We start from the raw sequence: 19,651 nt of genomic DNA on the forward strand, positions 1-19,651 counted from the left end.
ATGGGGAGGCGGTCCCTGCCCTCGCGTAGTGTGATATTTTCACAGTCCGCTGGCCGATGCCAAAGGGGTTGGGGAGGAAGAGACAAAAAGTAGTTTTTCCCCCTCCTCCTCCCCCTCTTCTCCTTTTTCTCGCTAATCCCGCCTCCTTCTCCGAGTTAGGAAGACTCGTTGATGCGTTTGGGTTGTAGGAAGGCTTTTTTCTTTTCGTTTTTTTTTTTTTTTTTTTTTTTTTAATACCCAGAAAGGGGAAAACAACCCTCGGATCTGATTTTTCTCTCCTCGTTCTTGTCCTTGGTTCTTACTGTGTTTGTGTATTTTAACGGCGAGAAGACAAGGGGAACAAAACCCGCCGGACCCATCCATCCCTGGGGGTGGTTTTAATTTTTCGTTTTTGTCATAATTTTAAAAAACAACCACTCTTAACAATGAACAAACTGTATATCGGAAATCTCAGCGAGAACGCCGTGCCCTCGGACCTGGAAAGTATCTTCAAGGACGCCAAGATCCCGGTGTCTGGACCCTTCCTGGTGAAGACTGGCTACGCGTTCGGGGACTGTCCGGACGAGGGCTGGGCCCTCAAGGCCATCGAGGCGCTTTCAGGTGGGCCCCGGCCTGGCCCCGCCGGGCGCCCTGCCCCAGCCCTGCGCCTCCGCGCGCCCGGGCCTGCCGGGGTCGGGGGCCCGGAGCCAGGCCTGCGGCTGCCGCCTCTTGTCCGCACAGGGCCCCAGGCCGGGCGAGGGCTGGGAGAGGGGCCGAGGCGCGGGCGCCCACACGCGTGGGGTCCCGGGTGCTTTCGCAGCTTGGACTCAGACCCGGGACCCCGCCTCTCCGCCCTCCCCTCCCCCCGCAGGAGCTTTGCGGGCTCAGGGCAGACGCGCTGTCAAGAAAGCCCTGGCGCGCGGGCTTGGAGGGGAAGAGGGGCGCCGTGGCGGAGCCGGGACGCGGGGCCGGACGAGGGGCGCCTGCAGGCGCTGGACCCCCGGCGCTAGCCCCGCGCCCCGCCCGGGCCCAGGCGCGTGCTCCAGGCTTCCGCACGCAGGGCCTCGGGGGCTGAGCGTGAACCCGCTTCTCCCGCCTGCCTGCCTGCCTGCTTTCTCCTCTGCTCGCTACTCAGTGGTGTTAAATTCGCTGACCCCGCTCCCACCCCAGACCCCGGCCGTGGGAGAACGCAGGGTGGCCTCGACCGCGCAGCGGAGTGGGGCCGCGGGCCGGTGCCTGGCACCGGCGGCCCCGCGCTGCCTCTCGACCCTGCGGGAGGAGGGCGAGTGCGACCTGGGTTCCAAGTTCCATCTCCCCCGTGTCCCACGAGCCAGAGGGGCAGGTGGGTGGGGGCGGCGGGTGGTCGCCCTGGAGGGACCCGCAGCTCTGCGCGCTCGGCCTCGGGCTGCGGCCGCCGGAGGTGGCGGGGCGCGCTCGGCGAAGATCGGGAGCGCCCCAAGGGAAGGCTGCTCCCCGATCCCTCCGGGAGCCCGTGACTTTCGGTGTGGTGGGCGCCGTGTTGTGCATTCCGTGCTGAGTTGTACCGCCAGCGTTTTCTCTTCCTGCGCCCACCCTGCTGTCCCCGAGCCTTTCCCGCCACTCCCTGTTTCCCGCGGGCCTGGGCTTGAACCCGGGGGCAGGGCTCGGGCGCCCCCTCCCCCAAGTTTGTCTCACGCGAGTGTCGTGGAGGGGCCTCGTCGGTCCAGCGACTGTCGTGGGGTTGGGGGACCCTCTGAGGTGGGCGGGAGAGCCCGAGGGTCGCGAGGAAGAATGTGACCGATGTAGTGCGACCGCCAGTGGACTCCCCTCCCCACCCGTCTGTAAGTTACACTGCTGCGCGGGGCTTAGCTTCCTCCCCCACGCGGTGCCGGGCTTGTCCCTGCTCCCTCCGCCTTGAGTCGCCTCCGGGGGCCGTTCTGGCTCTGAGGAAGCCACTTGGGCTTAGGCCGTGCGGGTCCTTCGGCCCGGAGAGCCGCTAAACGCTGCCAACTGCCTTCCATCTGTTGTGTGTCCGCAGGTAAAGTAGAACTGCACGGGAAACTCATAGAAGTTGAGCACTCGGTCCCCAAAAGGCAAAGGTGAGCTTGTTTATTGTGTTCTCGTCGATTCTGTTCTTACGCCATTATTGGGAGGAAAGATTGTCGACACAGCTGAAAACTTTTCCTCCTAGTGCTTATTGGGCTGCTTGCTGTGTGGCTCGGCCTTGCCTTTTTTTCTGGCATTTAAGTGCAGGACAGGTGTGCGCGCGTGGGCAATGCTGCGAAGAGGGCTTGTTGGTGGGCACTTGACACTCAATTGGTGACATTGGTATGGAAATCTTTCAAGGGAGCTCTCACAACTAAACATTCTCCGGCAGCGTAGGTCAAGTTGCTACATCAGGAAATCAGGCTCAGTATCTGTAGGACTTAGGAAGCGATGGGCGACCCCTCATCCTACATATAAGGACAGGAGAAGCGAAAGCAGCTGCGGACACTCGCAGAGGCGGCCTGCCCTTCCTTGAGAGGCCTGGGAAGCCGCCTGCAAGTCTGAGAGGAGAGAAATTGCCTTTACCCTGTTAGCTGGCCAGCCGGGGTCGGAACACTGGGTGAATGTCTGGCCTTCTCCTGCCCAGAAGCGCCTTTCAGTCACTCCAGAGGTACACAGGTTTCTGCAAATCCACCTTTGTCTCCTGTCTCTCTCTCCTCCAACTCTTTAAAAAATATTTTTGCTTACAAAAAACCACCAAGAGACCGTGAAGACTCAAGATTTGGGCGGCTGCAGCCAGGGGATTGCACTTTTCAGAGAGCATGTGCAGTGTGCCAGTTTATAGAGTGTTTGGAGACTGTGTTTTAACCTTCTGGAGTATTCTGGAGAAATGCCTCCTTTCTCAAGATCAGGCCAAGATCACCCCTCTGAAACCCTAACTGGAAAGGTGCTAATCCTCCCCAGTGTGCTGGGGCGAGCCTGTGCCTTTCTGGGTTTTGCAAAGTGGGGTTAGGGTTTCTGCCTTTTCTCCTCCCATCTCTCCACTCCCAGCCCCGGCCAAGCAATAACCTGGAAGTTAATTTAAACTAGGACTGTTTGTGTCTGGTTATATATTGGTGATAGTGTGGGTGCTGGAAGGCAGGAGGGGTTTGCTATGTATTTCCCCGTTGCTGTGCAAAGAGAGAGGGCTACTTAAAATGTCATTGTTTGCCTGTTTTTAGATTGAGTTCTCTTGCAGGTAAAGCATTTTCACAAATTGTGTTTCTGTTAGCAAGTTGGTTTGGGTTTCTGTGGATTTCTCTTGTTCGTGTACTTAATTTTCAGTAGGATATTTGGAAAGAGATTTGTGTGACCAGATAGATTTAGTTCTAGTTGGGAATTTCCATAGGGGGCTCAAATAATTTTATATAGTGAAATGGAATTCGTTTTATAAATTTACCAAAGTAATAGAATGTGTACTGAAAAGTATCTAAATTGATCTGAGTTTAATAGGAGTGTAAAAATTGAGGATGACATCATATCTCCTTAAGAAGTTTAAAGGCATAGTCTTGATTGTTTACAGGTGGGGGTGGGGTGGGTGGGAGGGGGGATGTAAGCACATTCTGCAAATTTTAATTGGGGTTCATGTTTAGCCAGCGTGTCTTAATTTTCTTTAAATATTGAATTGAAAAGAATAAGCAAACGGTTGTGTTGAAGGACTGGCATTTTAACATTTGATAGTTTCCAAATTTAAAAATTAAAGGTCTTGTGCTTCTCAGATATAACTCATTGACCTGCATGCAAATGCAGATTACTTTATCTTTCCTAATTTTCCTTTCCAATTTGGTGTTAATTCCTCCCCATGTGCAGGGAATTAAATTTAAAACACCTGGTAAGGACTGCCTGTTTTATTCTTAAAGGCTTTTGCTCAACTTAAAAACATAACGTAGTTACTTGTTACTTTAGAAGGGCAGGTTCCTCTTTATAGGAAAGCACATAAGGTAAAATGTTAACCAGTGCTCAACTTAAAAATATAACTTAGTTACTTGTTACTTTATAAGGGCAAGTTCCTCTTTATAGGAAAGCACATAAGGTAAAATCTTACCAGTGGAAGCAAGTATTTATCAATGGAAGCCTCTTCAGTTTATTAACAATGTAAATTAAAATGCTCAGAGTTTTAAATGATACTATCTTAACTAGCAAAATAAATAGGAGTACATGGAGACAGCTTTTTACTGATTTAGAGAATTATCAAGTAACTCCTTTGCTTGTATTGAAATGGCTAAAGACAAAAGTAGAGCTTTTTTTTCTGGAATTTTCTTAAGAGAAATTTTCTGGAAACCCATATTGCAATTTTGTTTTAACTGAACCTTGGAACTGTGCTGTAGTTTCCCTTATCTGAATGCTTCCGCTGTCTGGGCGTTGGGAGAGGGCAGAGAAGGAACCCTGGTGATCTGCATGCCCAGCACCTATAGGAAGGTCAAGAGGTGGCACTGGTGACAGTGAGTTGAATGCTGCAGACCAGTAGTTGCCAAGTGAGCCTGCTGGACTTTGGGGTGGAGTTCTTTGTGCTTAGCAGTCATTGCATTCCATCCCATCATCATGTAGGCATCCGAGGCAGGCACACCCACATATGCAGCAATGACCTTTATACCTGCTGTGCAAGGCATGTTGGGAGCCCTGTGCTGAAGAATGCTTATGGCAGCACTCTGAGATGGATGAATGGGCTTGCAGCAACTGAACAGGGGAGTAGGCCTGGGAAGTGATTTGATGCTTGGCAGCCTGGCCCAACTCTGACTAGGAGCCGAGCTGGGCGGGGACCCTTTCAGGAAGGGGTATTGTTGAATTTGGTTCAGACCAAGCTTAGCTCCTGATTACCGAAGTCTCAAGGGAATGTGGAAGGAATGTCGCTTTTCTGCATTCAGATACCCCTCCGTTGGGGAAGATTATAGCAGTACTTCACAGAGCTTGAGGTCCCCTGCATTCAGAATGAAGAGAGGATTGCACTGAATGTTGGTGATGGCGTAACACTCTGGTTCAAATATAAAAGCTATAGAGCATGAAAATGTGGCTTCACTCTGAGGTATAAGCTTAACCCTCCTTTCCATTTCGGGGATAAATTTAAGTTAAGGGTGAGTGTGAAGATTGTTGTGACTTTGGAAGACTGTTGCTGAGTTTGGTTGGGAAGAGCCACTAGTATCTTTGTGGGACCTTGTATGTACCCCTGTGTGATTATGTAGACACCACTGATATTTTTGTTGTTCTATTGTGGGCTGTTGGGCATGGGAGAGAGACCAGGAAAGTTGCTGACGCTGGGGAACTGAGAGGGTGGTGGTTTTACTTCACTTTCCATTACGTTTTTAAATTATGAAAATTTTTTATATTTTCAGTTTTTTAAAGCTTCAACCTCTTCGTGGTTTGGCTGTTAGGATACATTGATTAGGATATGCAGCTAAATATATATTGGATTATAGGCGAAAAGCAATAGGATATTATAGTTGTTAATTTTTTTTCTGGAAGAGTTCGTTAAAATAGATTGGTGCCTAAGCTCAAAAGTTTTATTTCCTTATTAAAAAAATTAAAAGAAGAACACTTTCATATTAGAATCTTGTGTTTAACGTGTAAATTGGATAGAGCATATATAAAACTTACTAGGGTTTTCAGTGTATCTTACTTAAAATGCTAGTGTTGCGTTTTAATAGCTAAGTATAGAATGAGTGGGTGCCATGACCATTCGTGTTGCCCATTAGCTGGGACAACAAAAGCTGCTTTTAATGCTGAGCGTTTAAAGGTAGGTATGGATATCTGTGCTCTCCTGGCTTATCAGTGTGGTACAGGTGAACCTTGTGAATTAGGGAGATTTCTCACACATGCTGAGACGTGAGGTTCTGAATGTTAGGAAAGTTTTGTGGCTGGTAAAGAATTATAAGCGGGGTTATCTTGGGAGTGCTCAGTTTCAGGTCAGTAATGCACGACTGCTTAAGTGATTGTAGTCGACAAGGTTTTTCTTGATTTCATACTGTTTTCTCAATACAGTTGAAAGAGTTTAAAAGATTTCTTACTTTGGCCTTATTAGAATTTAAACAAAAAATAAATGTTAGGTGCTTGTGTGTGGCCGTGCACAGTAACAAAGAAGATGGTAGGGAATTATGGAATTATGGTGTGTGCCTGGAGCTGGTGGGAATTGAGGATCTTGACTTGTGTTTCTGGCTGTCCTTTTGACTTGTGTGATCTGTTCCTACCCAATGCCATTATAATAAACTAACAAAGGGCATGTTTTGTTCTGATTTGCCATTCTGCTTGAAATAAATGAGTTATCAGCTAAGGCTTAAAGATATCTATTGGAATTACAGAGGTCTGGGGTTTCCCCTGTAAGAAACTTGACTTGTATTTTTTTTTTTTCCTGTAGTTTGGTAGCTCAGTTGCTTTTGCACATGTACTTCTTTTAGGCAGTCAGCAAGAGGGAAACGATCTTTGCCATACTTTGAAATTCTTTTATGAGCCACACCACTGCAGTTAATGTGTTCTTACAGGTCTGGGATTTTGTATGAAAGTGAAGCTGTTGCGCTACCTTGATATGTAGTTAAAGCAACGCCATTGTAATTGTCTTTAGCAGCATTAAGACAGCAGCTTTTCTAGCAGTGACATTTTTGAAAGGTATGAACTATCCATTGAGTAACTCTGGTGGTTGATTTGGTCTAGGAGGAAGGAGAGAGGCTGTGCTATTCTTAGCTGAGTTTCCTTTATCGACTTGCCTTTGACTCAAGGGGCAATAAGACAGGAGGTGGCAGTGTGGTAGCGGTGACCAAGGGGTAGGCTGGCAATTTTAGTTAGGATCTCTGCCCCATAAATCTGAGGTTTAAAAATTGGCTTGGACTGCCAGGGTTTTGCTGGAAAGCTGGTGGCAAACATAGTTTTCAGTGCTCTATTAAAATTGAGGGTGTAATTTCTCATGGTCTTAAATTGCTGTTTGGCAAGTGTTCAGTATTGGTAAATAAACACAGTTATAAATTTTAATATACTATGTGGATTTTGTTGCCCTGAAGGGACATACATAGTATGTAAATGATATATTGTAGAAAATTATCCTGAGACCATTTAACTTGATTAGGAAACAGTTTGAAATTATGCTAGAACTCTTCTTGGAGGACTAATTGAGCTATAAGCAGAAAGAAGTCTAAATCCTTAGAACATCTGGTATTATCATTTAATTATTTAGGAAGTTGATTCATAACAAACCACTGCAAAACTAGAAGCTCAAAACAATGAATTTTTCTTTCTCATGACTATGGTTCTGCTAGGTGGTTGGTTCTGTTTTACTTGGTGTCATTTTGGGTCATTTACTAAGCTGGGCAAAAAGGTCCATGAAAACTTCACTCACATGTTTGGCCTCTTGGTGCTTGTCCTCCTGACCTTTCTCCACATGGCATCTCATCACCTAGCAGTGGTAGCCTGCAGCTGGCTACCCCAAGTGAAAGCAGAAGCTGCTAGGTCTTGTAAAGGGCTGGCCCTGATTTGGCACAATATTACTTCTGTCCCATTTTATTGATCGAGGCAAGTCACAAGGCCAGCCCAGGTGGAAGAGGGTACAGAAACAGACTACCTCTTGATGGTAGAGTGGCCTGCCAGGTGCAGGGAGGGAGAGGGTCACCGGTGGCCATCAGATGGAGGAGGGCAAGAGTAGTGGCTTCAAAATGCTTGGAACATAAACTATCTGAAAATTGCATTTAGCATTAGAAATGGGGAGCTAGTCCCCATTGTACTATCCTGGCAAGAGTTAATGAAATTTGCTTTTGGGGAGATAAATAGTGGTTATTCTCTGTGTATTTTTTGAGGAACAGCCAATAGGATTTGCAGATGGATTAGATGAGGGGAATGAGAAGAATAACGGATGACAAGAAGACTTTTTGGTCAGAACAACTAGGTAAAGGTGGTGCCATTGACCGAAATGGAGAGCACTGGAGGAAGAACAGACTTTTGGGTAGAAATCAGGAGATTTACTTTTGGCATACTGTGTTTCTGTGTTACGAATTAGAATTAGAAATCTAAATGAAGAAGTTGAATGTAGGTAGCTGTTTACATCAATCTGTTGCTTGGAGTAACGTAGGAAGCGGAGGTGAAAATAAGAGGCTTTGTTAGCTTGTGGTATTTGAAATCATGGAATTGATGGAGCCTGGGCTCTAGGAGGAAGGAGGGACCAGCAAAGAGGAGTGAATGAGGCCAGTGAGGGAGAGGAAAGCAAGCAGAGTGAACCATCCCTGGGAGGTCAGTGAAGAAAGCCTGTGAGAAGGATGGTGTCACCAAGTGTGTAGCATATTACTGAGAGCTTGTGACTTAGGTGAATGAATCACCAAGTAGGAGGTGGGGGTGGGGTTTTAAATCTCAGCCCTCTGGCTCTGCTATCATAGATAGTGATTTATGAATTTTGGAGCAACCTGGAATGTAGTCTTTCTTCCAAAATTCATAAGTTCACTTTCTTATTAAATAAAAAAAATTTAAAACTTACTGATTTGAGAGAGAGAGGGAAACCGACTTATTGTTCCACTTCTTTGTGCATTCATTGGTTGTTTCTTGTATATGCCCTGACTAGGGATTGAACCCATAACCTTGGTGTATTGGAATGATACTCTAACCAGGACTCATTTTTTAGAAACGTCTATGAACACATTGTTTAGAAGAAAGAGTTTAAGATTAGCAGATCCTTTTGTTGAATGGACAAGACTTGTTTGTGACAATGGACCTACTCTTTGACATCTGTTTCGTTTTCTAGTGACTGTGAGCTTACTTTCTACGGACAAGCCAATCTGCTTTTTATTAAGGTGCATTTGGAAGATCTTCTGAATCTGTCCTAGGTTTTAAAACAGTGTAGACCAAGTTCAGTGCCTCTATGGTTGTCTAAATACTTAATGATTTGACAAGCAAAGGTTGAAACTATTGGCACTTATGGATATCACAGGCTAGGTTTAACATATTGGGTTGGCCAAAAAGTTAGTGTGTGTGTTTTTTTTTCCTGTAAAATAAAAAACACATTTTTCATTTTCACTAATAACTTTATTGATTTGGATATTTTGAGTATCTTGGCTATCTCCTGTGTGGTGCAACGTTGATTGTTCTCAATTAATGTCTCAATTTGATTGCTATGAACTTCAGCTGGTCTACCAGTTGGACCTTGGAACATTGTCCAGCAAGAAACCTCCAGCACAAAACTTCTCAAACCACTTTTGACATGTTCGATCAGTCACAGCACCTTCTCCGTATACTGCACAAATTGTTTTTTGCATTTCAGTTCCATTTTTACCTTCCTTGAAATAATAAAGCATAATATGCCAAAAATGTCGCTTATTTTTTCCCATCTTCAATATTAAAATGGTTACACAAAAATTCACCAGTTTTGATGTGTTTAAATGCATACTGATATAATAGCTGTCACAATACAGTCTAACAAAATTGTTTCAAATGAAGTTAAAGACAACTAAGCACTACTAGAGCTATCTTACAGAAAAAGCCAAATAAACTTTTTGGTCAACCCAATACTTCAATTGCTTTATTTTAGGATCCTGGAATAAGTAAAGCATTTCTTCTATTTTACTCATAAAATCTTAGCTATAAGAAATACAAGAAACCTTTTATAAGTACCTCTAATTTTCTCATTTTTGCATATTTAAAAAATCTGATTCTTGATAAAGTAGCCATCACTTCAAATTATGGATTCTGTCTTTTGCCACAGTAGTGTTTTAGAGCAACAAATTTTGAGACAATAACTTTTTAAAAAGACTTTCTGTGTCTATGCAAATCCTTTGATCAGTAGAGTACTACTTTCAAAATATGCTTAACACATACTAATTTAAAAAAGGAAAACTAATAAAAATGAGGTAGCACAATAGGTTTTTTAAGTGATATTAGTTGCTTTACCAAAGGATTCTCCATAAAGCCCTGGGAGAAGAAGCTACTTGCCTGAGGCACTGCAGGTGATTGGTGGGACCCATTTCCTGGTCCTTGACTCTGCCTTTCCTTCATTCCTCCCATTTAAGTTGTCAAAGCCTCAAAGTAGCTTATACGGCAGCCCGGTCATGTTTGCAATGGCAAGTCAGAGCAGAGATGTCCTGTTTCTTGCTTTCTCCAAAGGGAAAAAATCTTGTTTGGCTTCTTTGAAGGGTTGATTTTATTTCTTCCTGTAGGAAAAAGAGAGGTACAGGTAAGTCTGTAGTCTAGGGCTTACTATATAATAGAATATCTGGACATCCTGTCTTTAAGACAGAAAATGAGACTGCTTTTCCTTTCAGGTAATTTTTAGCAGCTTCATCTTAACATAAATGAATTGCAGAGAAGTTGAAGGGAGGCCTCAAGAGCTATGAGAGTAGGTCAGAGGGCCTCCGTAGGCAGGTGTGTGGCTTTATCTCAGGCAGGTGACTGGGACTGGTGAGATTTCTTTGATTTTGCAAGAGGTAGCTGTGTCGGGAGTGCAATCCATGGGACCTGGTTATCCCAGCTTGTTACCAACATTACCTGGCTTGCGGGAGGAATTCTCTGAGATTTTATTTATTTATTTATTTTTAGACGGGAACAGAGAGAGAAAGAGGGAGAGAAAAATCACCCCACTTGCATCTTACATGCCCTCAACGCAGGCATGTGCCCTGACCGGGAATCAGACTGGTGACCTTTTGTTTTGTGGGAACGATGGCCAACCCACTGAGCCACACCAGTGAGGGTGCAGGAGGAAGTCTCTTAAACGTGGAATATTAAGGATTAGAGAGAGCAGGAAGGAGTGGTTGTGCGGAAACCTCTTGATGAGGAGGAACCTTGATGCTTGCCTTGTGCCCTCATTGAACTGAAGGGTACAGCCAGAAGAAGGTGGGATATGAGGTCCTAGATCTGGATTTGAATCCCAATTCCACTTCCTAAATGCATGCTGTTGTTTAAGAATAAGGAATTCAAGGTCTGGGGAGGTTAGAATGGAAACTATGTCTCATAAGTTCCTGGGGACAATGTGGGTAAAGCAAAGCATCGTTACAGTATCACTAGTAGTCACTCCAGTGGCAGCTGTTGTTTTTCCCCCCTTGAGATTCAAATGCAATGCAAAGGCTGGAAGTAGATTATATTTGGTGGTGATAACGGAAATATGGAAAATCATTGTTCCAGTTTGGGATGTGGACTGATGTTAAGTAGAAATCTGTGGGTGGTGTCTTTTTGTTTTTATTTTCACTGAGCACGTATTACCTTAAAAAATTTTTTTTTAAATTAAGGTATCACCTAGATACAGTAGCATGTGTAAATATTAAGTAAACAGCTTAATGAATTTTTACACATGTATACATTCAAATTAATTTAAACCACATGAAGTAAAATGTGAACATACTTGTTCTACAATCCTCCCTAGTCCCATGTTTTACCCAGGTCTTAATAGCTGGTACTTTGGTGTATTATTTTCCAGAAATTCTTTTTTGCATGTATCCACAAACACCACCTTTCATTAAAAATGAAATCATTCTGTTTATTTTATCTGTGCTCTTACTAAATTATATATCCTGAAGAATCTTCAGTGTTGGTACGAATAGTTCACTCTTTTTTAACAGTTGTATTGTTCCGCATAGGTGTGTAACAATTTCATTGTTATTTACGTAGTAATTTCAATCAAGCTTATTTATATGTATATCATAGGACCCTTGGTTGTATATTTTTATAAGGTAAATTCTTAGACTGAGAATTGCTATGTCAAAAGACCTGCACATTTAAATTTGAGAGTGCTCTGCCCAAAATGCTGTTAACATATATTGACATGGTTAGTCATAATTTGACAACCAAGAGAGCTCTTTTCAGTGATGTGTGCAGTGAGTTTAGTTAAAAACTATTTTTCGAGCATGGAGGACTATCACTCTAGGAACATCTTATTCTTTCTACCATGGTTGTTGCACTAACTCGGACAAGTTTAGGTCCTGATTCATTTGTGCCCCTTGTATGTAGAAATTAAGTCAATAGTTTTGATAACTTACAGCTCCAAGATCTAGGGCTTAGGTTCCTCCCATATTTAGCATCTTGAAATTTGGATCTTACCTCAGAAACTATTATCTTGCACTGGAAACTTTACTATATCATACTTTGAGGTTAAATTTGATTAAAAATTAGTTTCCAAAACAGAGTGCTGTTCAGCTTACTCTTCTGGCTGGGCAGATGATTGGAGAGCGTAATTAAGAGAAGCTGTGATGTTGTTAAAACTGTTTGAGAAGTGATTGAGTTCTCCCCAGTGGTCCCCTAAGGTCTAGTTTTTAAAAAGTGTGCTGTTCTTACAAAAATGAAGAAGCTCTTGCTTTTTCTTTGGAGAAATAAGTGTGGTTGAACATTGGAATTTCCATATTTTGGGGGGGGGGTGCCAGTTTACCCACTTCTGCATTTTTCCAGTTTCAGAAATGAATTTGTGCCCTGTGGTTTATATAAATTTCAGTTTAAGCATAGATTGAACATTTGTGCTCCTGGTCCGTCTCCGCAGGGCAAAGAGAAGTTGTGAATGTGGCGTGGGGTATACGTATGGTATGCCCAGAACTCAGGAGGGGCGTCAGGTTTAGCTAGCTGTTGGTGAGCCAGCCAGGGACAGGTTCAGGCAGGGGTGTGCTGGCAAACTGAGGCTAACCGTGTGCAGTGGGATGGAAGAGGCAGAAGGGACAGCAGGAGCCAAGGCATGTCAGAGTGAAATATCCCGGTGTGTGCGAGGGAACTACAAGCTGTTTGGGATTAGAGGGGCTCAACTGGGAGAGGGTGGTGGTTGAGGCTGAGCCTACAGGGGAGGCAGCGAGAGCAGCCTTCATGCTTGAGGAATGACTGTGCAGGGTGGGGCCAAAGGAGGCACACAGTTGTTTGTATGGAAAATAATACAATAATCAATTATAATACAAGAATAAACTCTGTGTTTCGCATGCTCACAACTGTACACCTCCTTTTGCCCCTTCCTGTATTATTCTGATTCTTCATGTGTTTAACTTGAGGGGCTCAGTCAGTTTAATTTAGCAGATGGTTATTTGGGATTATCCTGCAAGACTTCATTTTGGACCCGGGCTGGTGTGGCTCAGTGGATTGAGCATCAGCCTGCGAACCAAATGTCGCTGGTTCGATTTCCGGTCAGGGCACGTAACTAGGTTGCACGTCAGGTCCTCAGTTGGGGGCGCAAGTGAGAGGCAACCGCACAATGATGTTTCTCTCCTTCTCTTTCTCCTTTCCCCTCTCTCTAAAAATAAATAAACAAATAAAAAAAAAAGACTTCATTTCGGGATCTGCTCACCAGAGAGTCTGTTAAACTGCTTTTACCTCTTAAGTTCTTTGTGGGGACTGCTGTGCCTTAAAAATACTCCATGGAATATAGAGCTATCCTTAGCATACATACCCTTTGACAGAGTAATTAGGGTAAACTGCTAGGACTAAGGAAAACTGTAGTGAGGCTGACTGAGCCTATGTTATTTTTTTAAAAGAATTTATTTTTAGAGAGAGGGGAAGGGAGGAAGAAAGAGAGGGAGAGACGCATGGAATTGTGAGGGATACATCAGTTGGTTGCCTCTCACACGTCCCCAACTGGGGATCTGGCCCATAACCCAGGCATGTGCTCTCATTGGGAATCGAACCAGCGACTTTTTGGTGGTTTGCTGGCTGACAGTCTACTGAGCCACACCATCAGAGCACCATGTTATTTTTTTTAAGGTCAGCTATGACAAGACAATCATCAGTAATGATGATTAAAGTACTTGATATTATTTGATTTTTATTAAGGCACCTCCAATGGCGTAATGAACCTTCGGAGAAAAATGAGGCAAACAGATCTAGTTGCACACACAATTAACAGCAAAATGAGCGGGCAGCAGTACTTGCAGCACATTGACAGGGAGGGCCAGGGGTATCTTGCTTGGAGTCATAAAGACCTCAGTTGTTCAACTCTGTGATCCTGGGAAAACTGATGAAACTGAGCCTTTCAGTTTATCTATAAGTATGAACTATAAAATCTATTGCGCAAGGTTGCTAGGAACTAAATGATAATGTTTGTGAAGGACTTCTTGAAGTATCTGGCGTCTAAGTGGTATTGTGTCATATTAATAAGCTTGTGTATTTACATGTGACAGTTTGAGATAAGAGGTACGTATATCTATTCCTGTATAATCCTGTGGTTTGTGTCTCATGTATAGATACATAGGAATCTTTCACATTTCCTTCTGGAATATAGGTTATGTATTGTGAATAAGTTAAGTATTTGTAATTTATATTTAGATATGTAGGTTTTAGGATCCCTAGAATGGGTCTAGTTTGGAAATTATCTTGAGAGATCATACTGTTTAAAAGAAGAAACAAGACTAGGGGATTAAGAATTCCTGTTAATTTCAGAGGTAGGCAACACAGTGTAAAAATGCACGAAGTTTAAGAAGTAGCACTTCAGATGGGGATGTCTTAAAAGCCAATCTACTTAGGAAAAGCTACCCAATCTTACTAGTTATTAGAAAAAAGCCAATTCGGAAAAGTGAACAAGATTGTTACTATCTAGTGTTGGCAAGAGTGTGGAAGAATGGACTCAGACAGCCAGAGAGTAACTTGTCAAAGACTTCTTGGCATGCCACCAGGCAGTGTCTGTTAGAATTTAAAGTGTGAATACCCTTCAAGTAGCATAGAAAACAACTCAGTCCTCATGGTCTTGTGCAGTCTGTAAGCATAGTTTTAATCAGCAATATGGTAAAAGAGCTCCAAATCACCAGGCAGGACTTTGTAAAAAGGTCTCTTGGTAGGAGTACATAATACATGCAGATAAACTTGTTGGTTTTATTACATCACTCATTACATTTTAACAGGTATTATACAGATAATCTGGAAATTTCACCATTGTCTTCTTTCCAAGCAAAGGGGGTGTCTAGCCCTAATTGGACTGTCTGGGACATTTTGCAGTTCCCCATTTTTGAGCTTTAGAAGGTAGATTTTTGAAAAGGTGGAAGATACCTAGAATCCCTTCTCATTTTTTTTTTTCCCCTTAAAAGCACTTTGAAGTAATGTTAAACAATTTCTTACTTTTAGGCATGTTTAATGTCTTCTAGCAGTTTTTGTTGTAAAAAATACTTTGCAAAAGTCATTTTTTGCAATATTGTTTAATAGAAAATTGGAAATAAGTGTCCTTCCAAATGCACCTTATTTAACAAACTATAGTGTGGTAGATTTTGTGGCAGTTATAAAGAATAATACTTATTTGTATGAGTGATATGGGAGAAGCAAATTGAAAAACAAGTTATGGGATAACTCTAAAAAGACAGACATTTGGGGGAGGAAAACCCTTTCAGATGCACATGTCAGTTTAAAAACAGAAAATGATCTGAAAGGTTACACATGGAAAAGGGCGGATGTCTCTGCCAAATGGAACTTACTGAGGAAGGAAGAGGCTAATGGTAGATCTTTGGTTTTATACCCTATTGTAATGGTTCTCAAACTTTGGTTTTGACCCTTTAACACCTAAAGACTGAGAACTCCCAAAGAACTTTTGTTTGTTTTTATTTATTGATATATTCTTCATTAGAAATCAACTAAATATTTAACATTTTTTTTGAATAACTGCAATAAAACCCATTTTATGTTAACATAAGAGTTTTGTTCAAACAAACAAACAAAAAAAGAAAAAAGCCCTGGTCATTGAGGCTCAGTTGGTTGGAGCATCATCCCATCATCAAAAGATTGAGGGTTTGATCCCTGGTTCGGGTGCATGTGATCCTCTGATCCTTGGTCCTGGAGCACGTGGGAGCAACCAATTGATGTTTCTCTTTCACATGGATGTTTTGCTCTCTCCCTTCCTCTCTAAAAGCAAAGAAAAAGTGTTCTTGGGTGGAGATTTAAAAAAAAAAATTAAAAACAACAAAAACCCTCCTAAAAGCAAAATAAAAATTAGGAAAGTGGTAATTGTTATGTTTTTGCAGATTTCTTTGATGTTTGGTCTAAAAAACAGCTGAATCCTCATAAGTACTTCTGTATTCAGTCTGTTGTGATTATTGTTTTGGTCGAAATATGTGAAGAAAATCCGACCTCTATGCGTGGGTTGTGGGCCAGATTCCCAGTTGTGGGCATGCGAGAGGCAACCATACATTGATATTTTTCTCCCTGTCTTTCTCCCTCCCTTCTCCCCTCTTTGAAAATAAATAAAATCTTAAAAAAAAAAAAAAAAAGGAAAGGATTATTTAATAGTCTTTTTAGATAGTTTTGGATATTCTTTGTTCCTACACCAAAACTGGACAAATGGTAGTTTTTTAAAAGCTAGTTAAAATGTGCAATCTGAAATCACATCAGTGAATCTTTTTGTATTCTGTTACATTAAAATCCGTTGGTCTTTCTTGTACTTTGAATGGTTCTTTTATCCCTAAGTATTGGGAAACTGTCAAAGCTCATGGTGGTAGATGTTTGCCAAAATTCTGGTTTTTACTTACAAGTTCAGCTTTAGTCACTGGTGACAAATACTGTTAGTTTTTCTAGAAGTGACTGGCTGACTTTATTCTCTTTTGGACAAACGTCCACTAGATACTCAAGGTTAAATAACCATACTTTGTCCATAGCTCTTTTAAGTAGAAATGGTACTGCATGAAAAGAAGTGGTGGGTTCAGTCCTGCAATTCAGACAGCTGCACAGTGCTTTTTCTCCAGACAACCTCAACAGGCAGAAGTGCGTCTTGTACACCCCGCCCTTTCTCCTCGCAGATATTAACAAGGTGTGTGTACTCAAGGGTTATTTAAGAAAATCAATAGTTGTTAACTGCTTCATCTAGACACTTAAAAATGAAACTTGGATTATATTTTACTGGAAGTGAAGTATATAATGACAACTATTACAGCTTAGTGTTAACGGCCTTGATTCATTTTTCTCTGGTGCCTCAGTTTACCCACCATTGCTTTTCTACCATCAGTGCAAATGTCAACATGGTGAAAAGGCAAGTAAGTTAGTATAAAAATAGTTTTTGACTTGTTGGACTTCTTGAAAGTGCCTCAGGGACCCCCAGGAGTCCACATACTGTACATCAACAATTACTCTTTTACACTAATGTGATGTTTGAAATTAGCTGGATTAGGTATTCCTGTGAATACGTATTTACGTCATAACCCAACAGACTGCAAGAACAAGTGAGGATTTTATGCAACTTCATGGCATGTTGGCATCAACAGGGAATTTCACTCAAGCCAGTTTGTAAAAAACAGGTAGGAGAAGAGGAAAAAAACAAACAAAAAAAAAGGTAAGAAATGAAACACAAAGGAAGAACCTAGGTGTATGAGAAATAAAGTATTTCAATAGTTAGGGAGCACTTAGAACATACGCATGTGGGCAAAATGAAGTGAGTTTCCTTGCTTGGCTACCAACGTGAACTGTACGTGTTGATTGACTACAGACTTTACCTAAGGAAATGAATAGCTTTCAGGATCTTTTGTTACTTATAAAACATTAAAGAAGTCTAATTAGAATCCACTGAAGTTTCTCTTGAGGAACCTTTTTTTTTTTTTTTTGAAGCTAGAAGCTTGTTTGTGGTAACTCGTTGCATTTGTAAGGAAGAGCACATGGGAGTCCTACCTCTGATATATTTCCTTATCCTTAGTCACTGTGGGTTAACTTCAGAAAATAACTACTTTTGTTTCTGTCACAGGAGAGGTACTTTTTTTTTTTTTAGTCAAGAATTTCTTTTCTTCAGGAATAATAATACAATAATTAACTTTCACGGTATTTCACCAAGACTTCCTTATTCTGTATATATGTATATTTTTCTGGTCTGAGAAAGATTGGTAGCTTGCTAGTATGTTTTCTTTTTCAAATGGTTCTGTTTTGCTGATCTTGGATCTTAGCAGTTTCTAAGTGGAATAAATTTGAATGTTTACTACATGCCAAGTTGCTTCAGTTTCTTGGGAAGACAAGACCTTGCTCTCATAAAGGTCAGGGCCTAGGACTGGGCTGTCCACTAGGGCAGCCCCCAGGCATTGGGGCTGTCAAGCAGTTGAAATGTGGCTGGTCCAAATTGAGAAGAGGTTTGCATAAAAAATACAATGGATTTTGAAGACTTAGTTCAAAAGAGAATATGAAATATCTCAAATTTAATATTAATTTTACCGATTTCTTTTTACTTGAATTGGCTTCTGGGAAATTTAATACTGTGAGTATGGCTTGCCTTTGCGACTTTTATATTCCTGTTGGACAGCAGTGATTTACAGAGGAGAAGTGGGCAATCTATACATAATTGAGGCGTGTTCAAGGCTATAGAGAAACATAAAAATAGGAATGGGGACAACTGGCAGGGGCTTGGTCACAGTGTGTCAGGTGATTGCAGAAGAGCCTCACCCGTAAGGCGCTCCGCATGAGCAGAGGCTTGTATGAGGTGAGGGAGTGAGGTGGCAGGAAGGTGCCTGGGGGAAGAGTGATGCAAACCACGGGGGGACAGTGAGCCTGAGAACACGCCCTGCCTCTCTAGTCAACAAGGAGGCCGTTGCGGCTCGATTGGGCAACAGCCGGAGAGCTGTAGGAGGTGAATGCTGGCTGGTGATAGGAATGGACTGGGAGGAAGCCGTGGACAGGGCTTTAGAGGGGACAGTTCTGTTGGAAGTTTAGGGAAGTGGTGATGAATGGATGGAATCTTCTATTTTGAGGATTGAGCCAACAGCAAACAGGATGTAGGGAGTGATGGAGGAGGCAAGGATTCCTTGACAGTTTGTGGGACAAGTCACTGGAAGGATTCTATTAATTGTGCTGTGCAAGATTGTGGGAACAGCATGATGGGGTGGGGGAGATAATGAGTTCGGTTTTGCTGGGTTAAGTGGTGATCCCTGTTAGACATACGGAGGTCGGACAGTGAATACACAGTAAGTGGAGGAGTTGGGGGGAGGGCGGCAAAGGGATGGTGGGGAGGCAAGGGGAGCCAGTGATGGAGTCCAGGGAATAAGCCTCTGAGGTAGGAGGAGAATCTTGAAAGAAGTACCTGGAAGTCCTTATGAAAGTGTGTAAATAGGGAGAGTTACCAGCTGTGACAATTGATGTGGAATAGGGAGAGGATGGGGTTGTAACATTATCAACATTGGTCTCCTGATAGGTGCGGTTCTGATGGAGCAGTAGGACGGAAACCATGAATAGTGAGGGTTTGTGGATAAATGGGTAGGATGGAGAAGAAGTAGAGACAGCGGGCATGGACCAGCTTTTAAGTAGTTTGCTGTAAAGACATCAGAGAAGTGGGATGGTAGTTGGTGGGGTTGTGTTTTAAAGCTTTTTATTTCAATTTCCAGGAAAGTTTTAAAAACAGTACAGATTATTCATATATGCTCCATCCATTTTCCCCTATTGTTAATTTGGATGAATGTTTCTGGAGCATTTAAGAATAAATTGCAGAACTGCCATTTACCACTAAATATTTCAGTGTGTGTTTCCTAAAAACAAGGATATTCTATTACATGAGCACAATAACATTATCAAAATAAAATATTAAAACCCTACAGGTGTTATTTAAGTTTTGCCTATCGTCTCCCTAATTTCCTTTTTCTGATCCTGGATCCAATCTAACACACCTAATGCTTTTAGTTGTGATGTTTCTTTTAATTTGAGACAACACCTTAGTCATTTGTCTCTCATGCCCTCCATGATTTTGAGGACTATCAGCTAGTTTTGTAGAATGTCTCTCATATGAGTTGGTCTGCTGTCTCTCCGTGGTTGGAATCAGGTTATGTATTTTTGGAGGAATACTACAGAAGGGGTGCTGCCCTCAGTG

The 19,651-nt window shown here is 42.5% G+C and overlaps 1 protein-coding gene across 1 annotated transcript in view; it reads left to right on the forward strand.

The window, feature by feature from the left end:
• Nucleotides 1–227: 227 nt before the first annotated feature.
• The window catches only part of IGF2BP3 (insulin like growth factor 2 mRNA binding protein 3), a 108,102-nt gene continuing 88,678 nt past the window's right edge, over nt 228–19,651 (forward strand). The window contains exons 1-2 of the mRNA XM_090287110.1: nt 228–600; nt 1,997–2,057. Coding sequence (XP_090143236.1) covers nt 426–600; nt 1,997–2,057 — 236 coding nt within the window. The 5' untranslated portion in view covers nt 228–425. The remainder of the gene's footprint in view (nt 601–1,996; nt 2,058–19,651) is intronic.

Source organism: Furipterus horrens, unplaced genomic scaffold (assembly GCF_987537825.1).
Source record: "Furipterus horrens unplaced genomic scaffold, mFurHor1.1.pri manual_scaffold_9, whole genome shotgun sequence".
Classification (NCBI taxonomy): Eukaryota; Metazoa; Chordata; class Mammalia; order Chiroptera; family Furipteridae; genus Furipterus; species Furipterus horrens.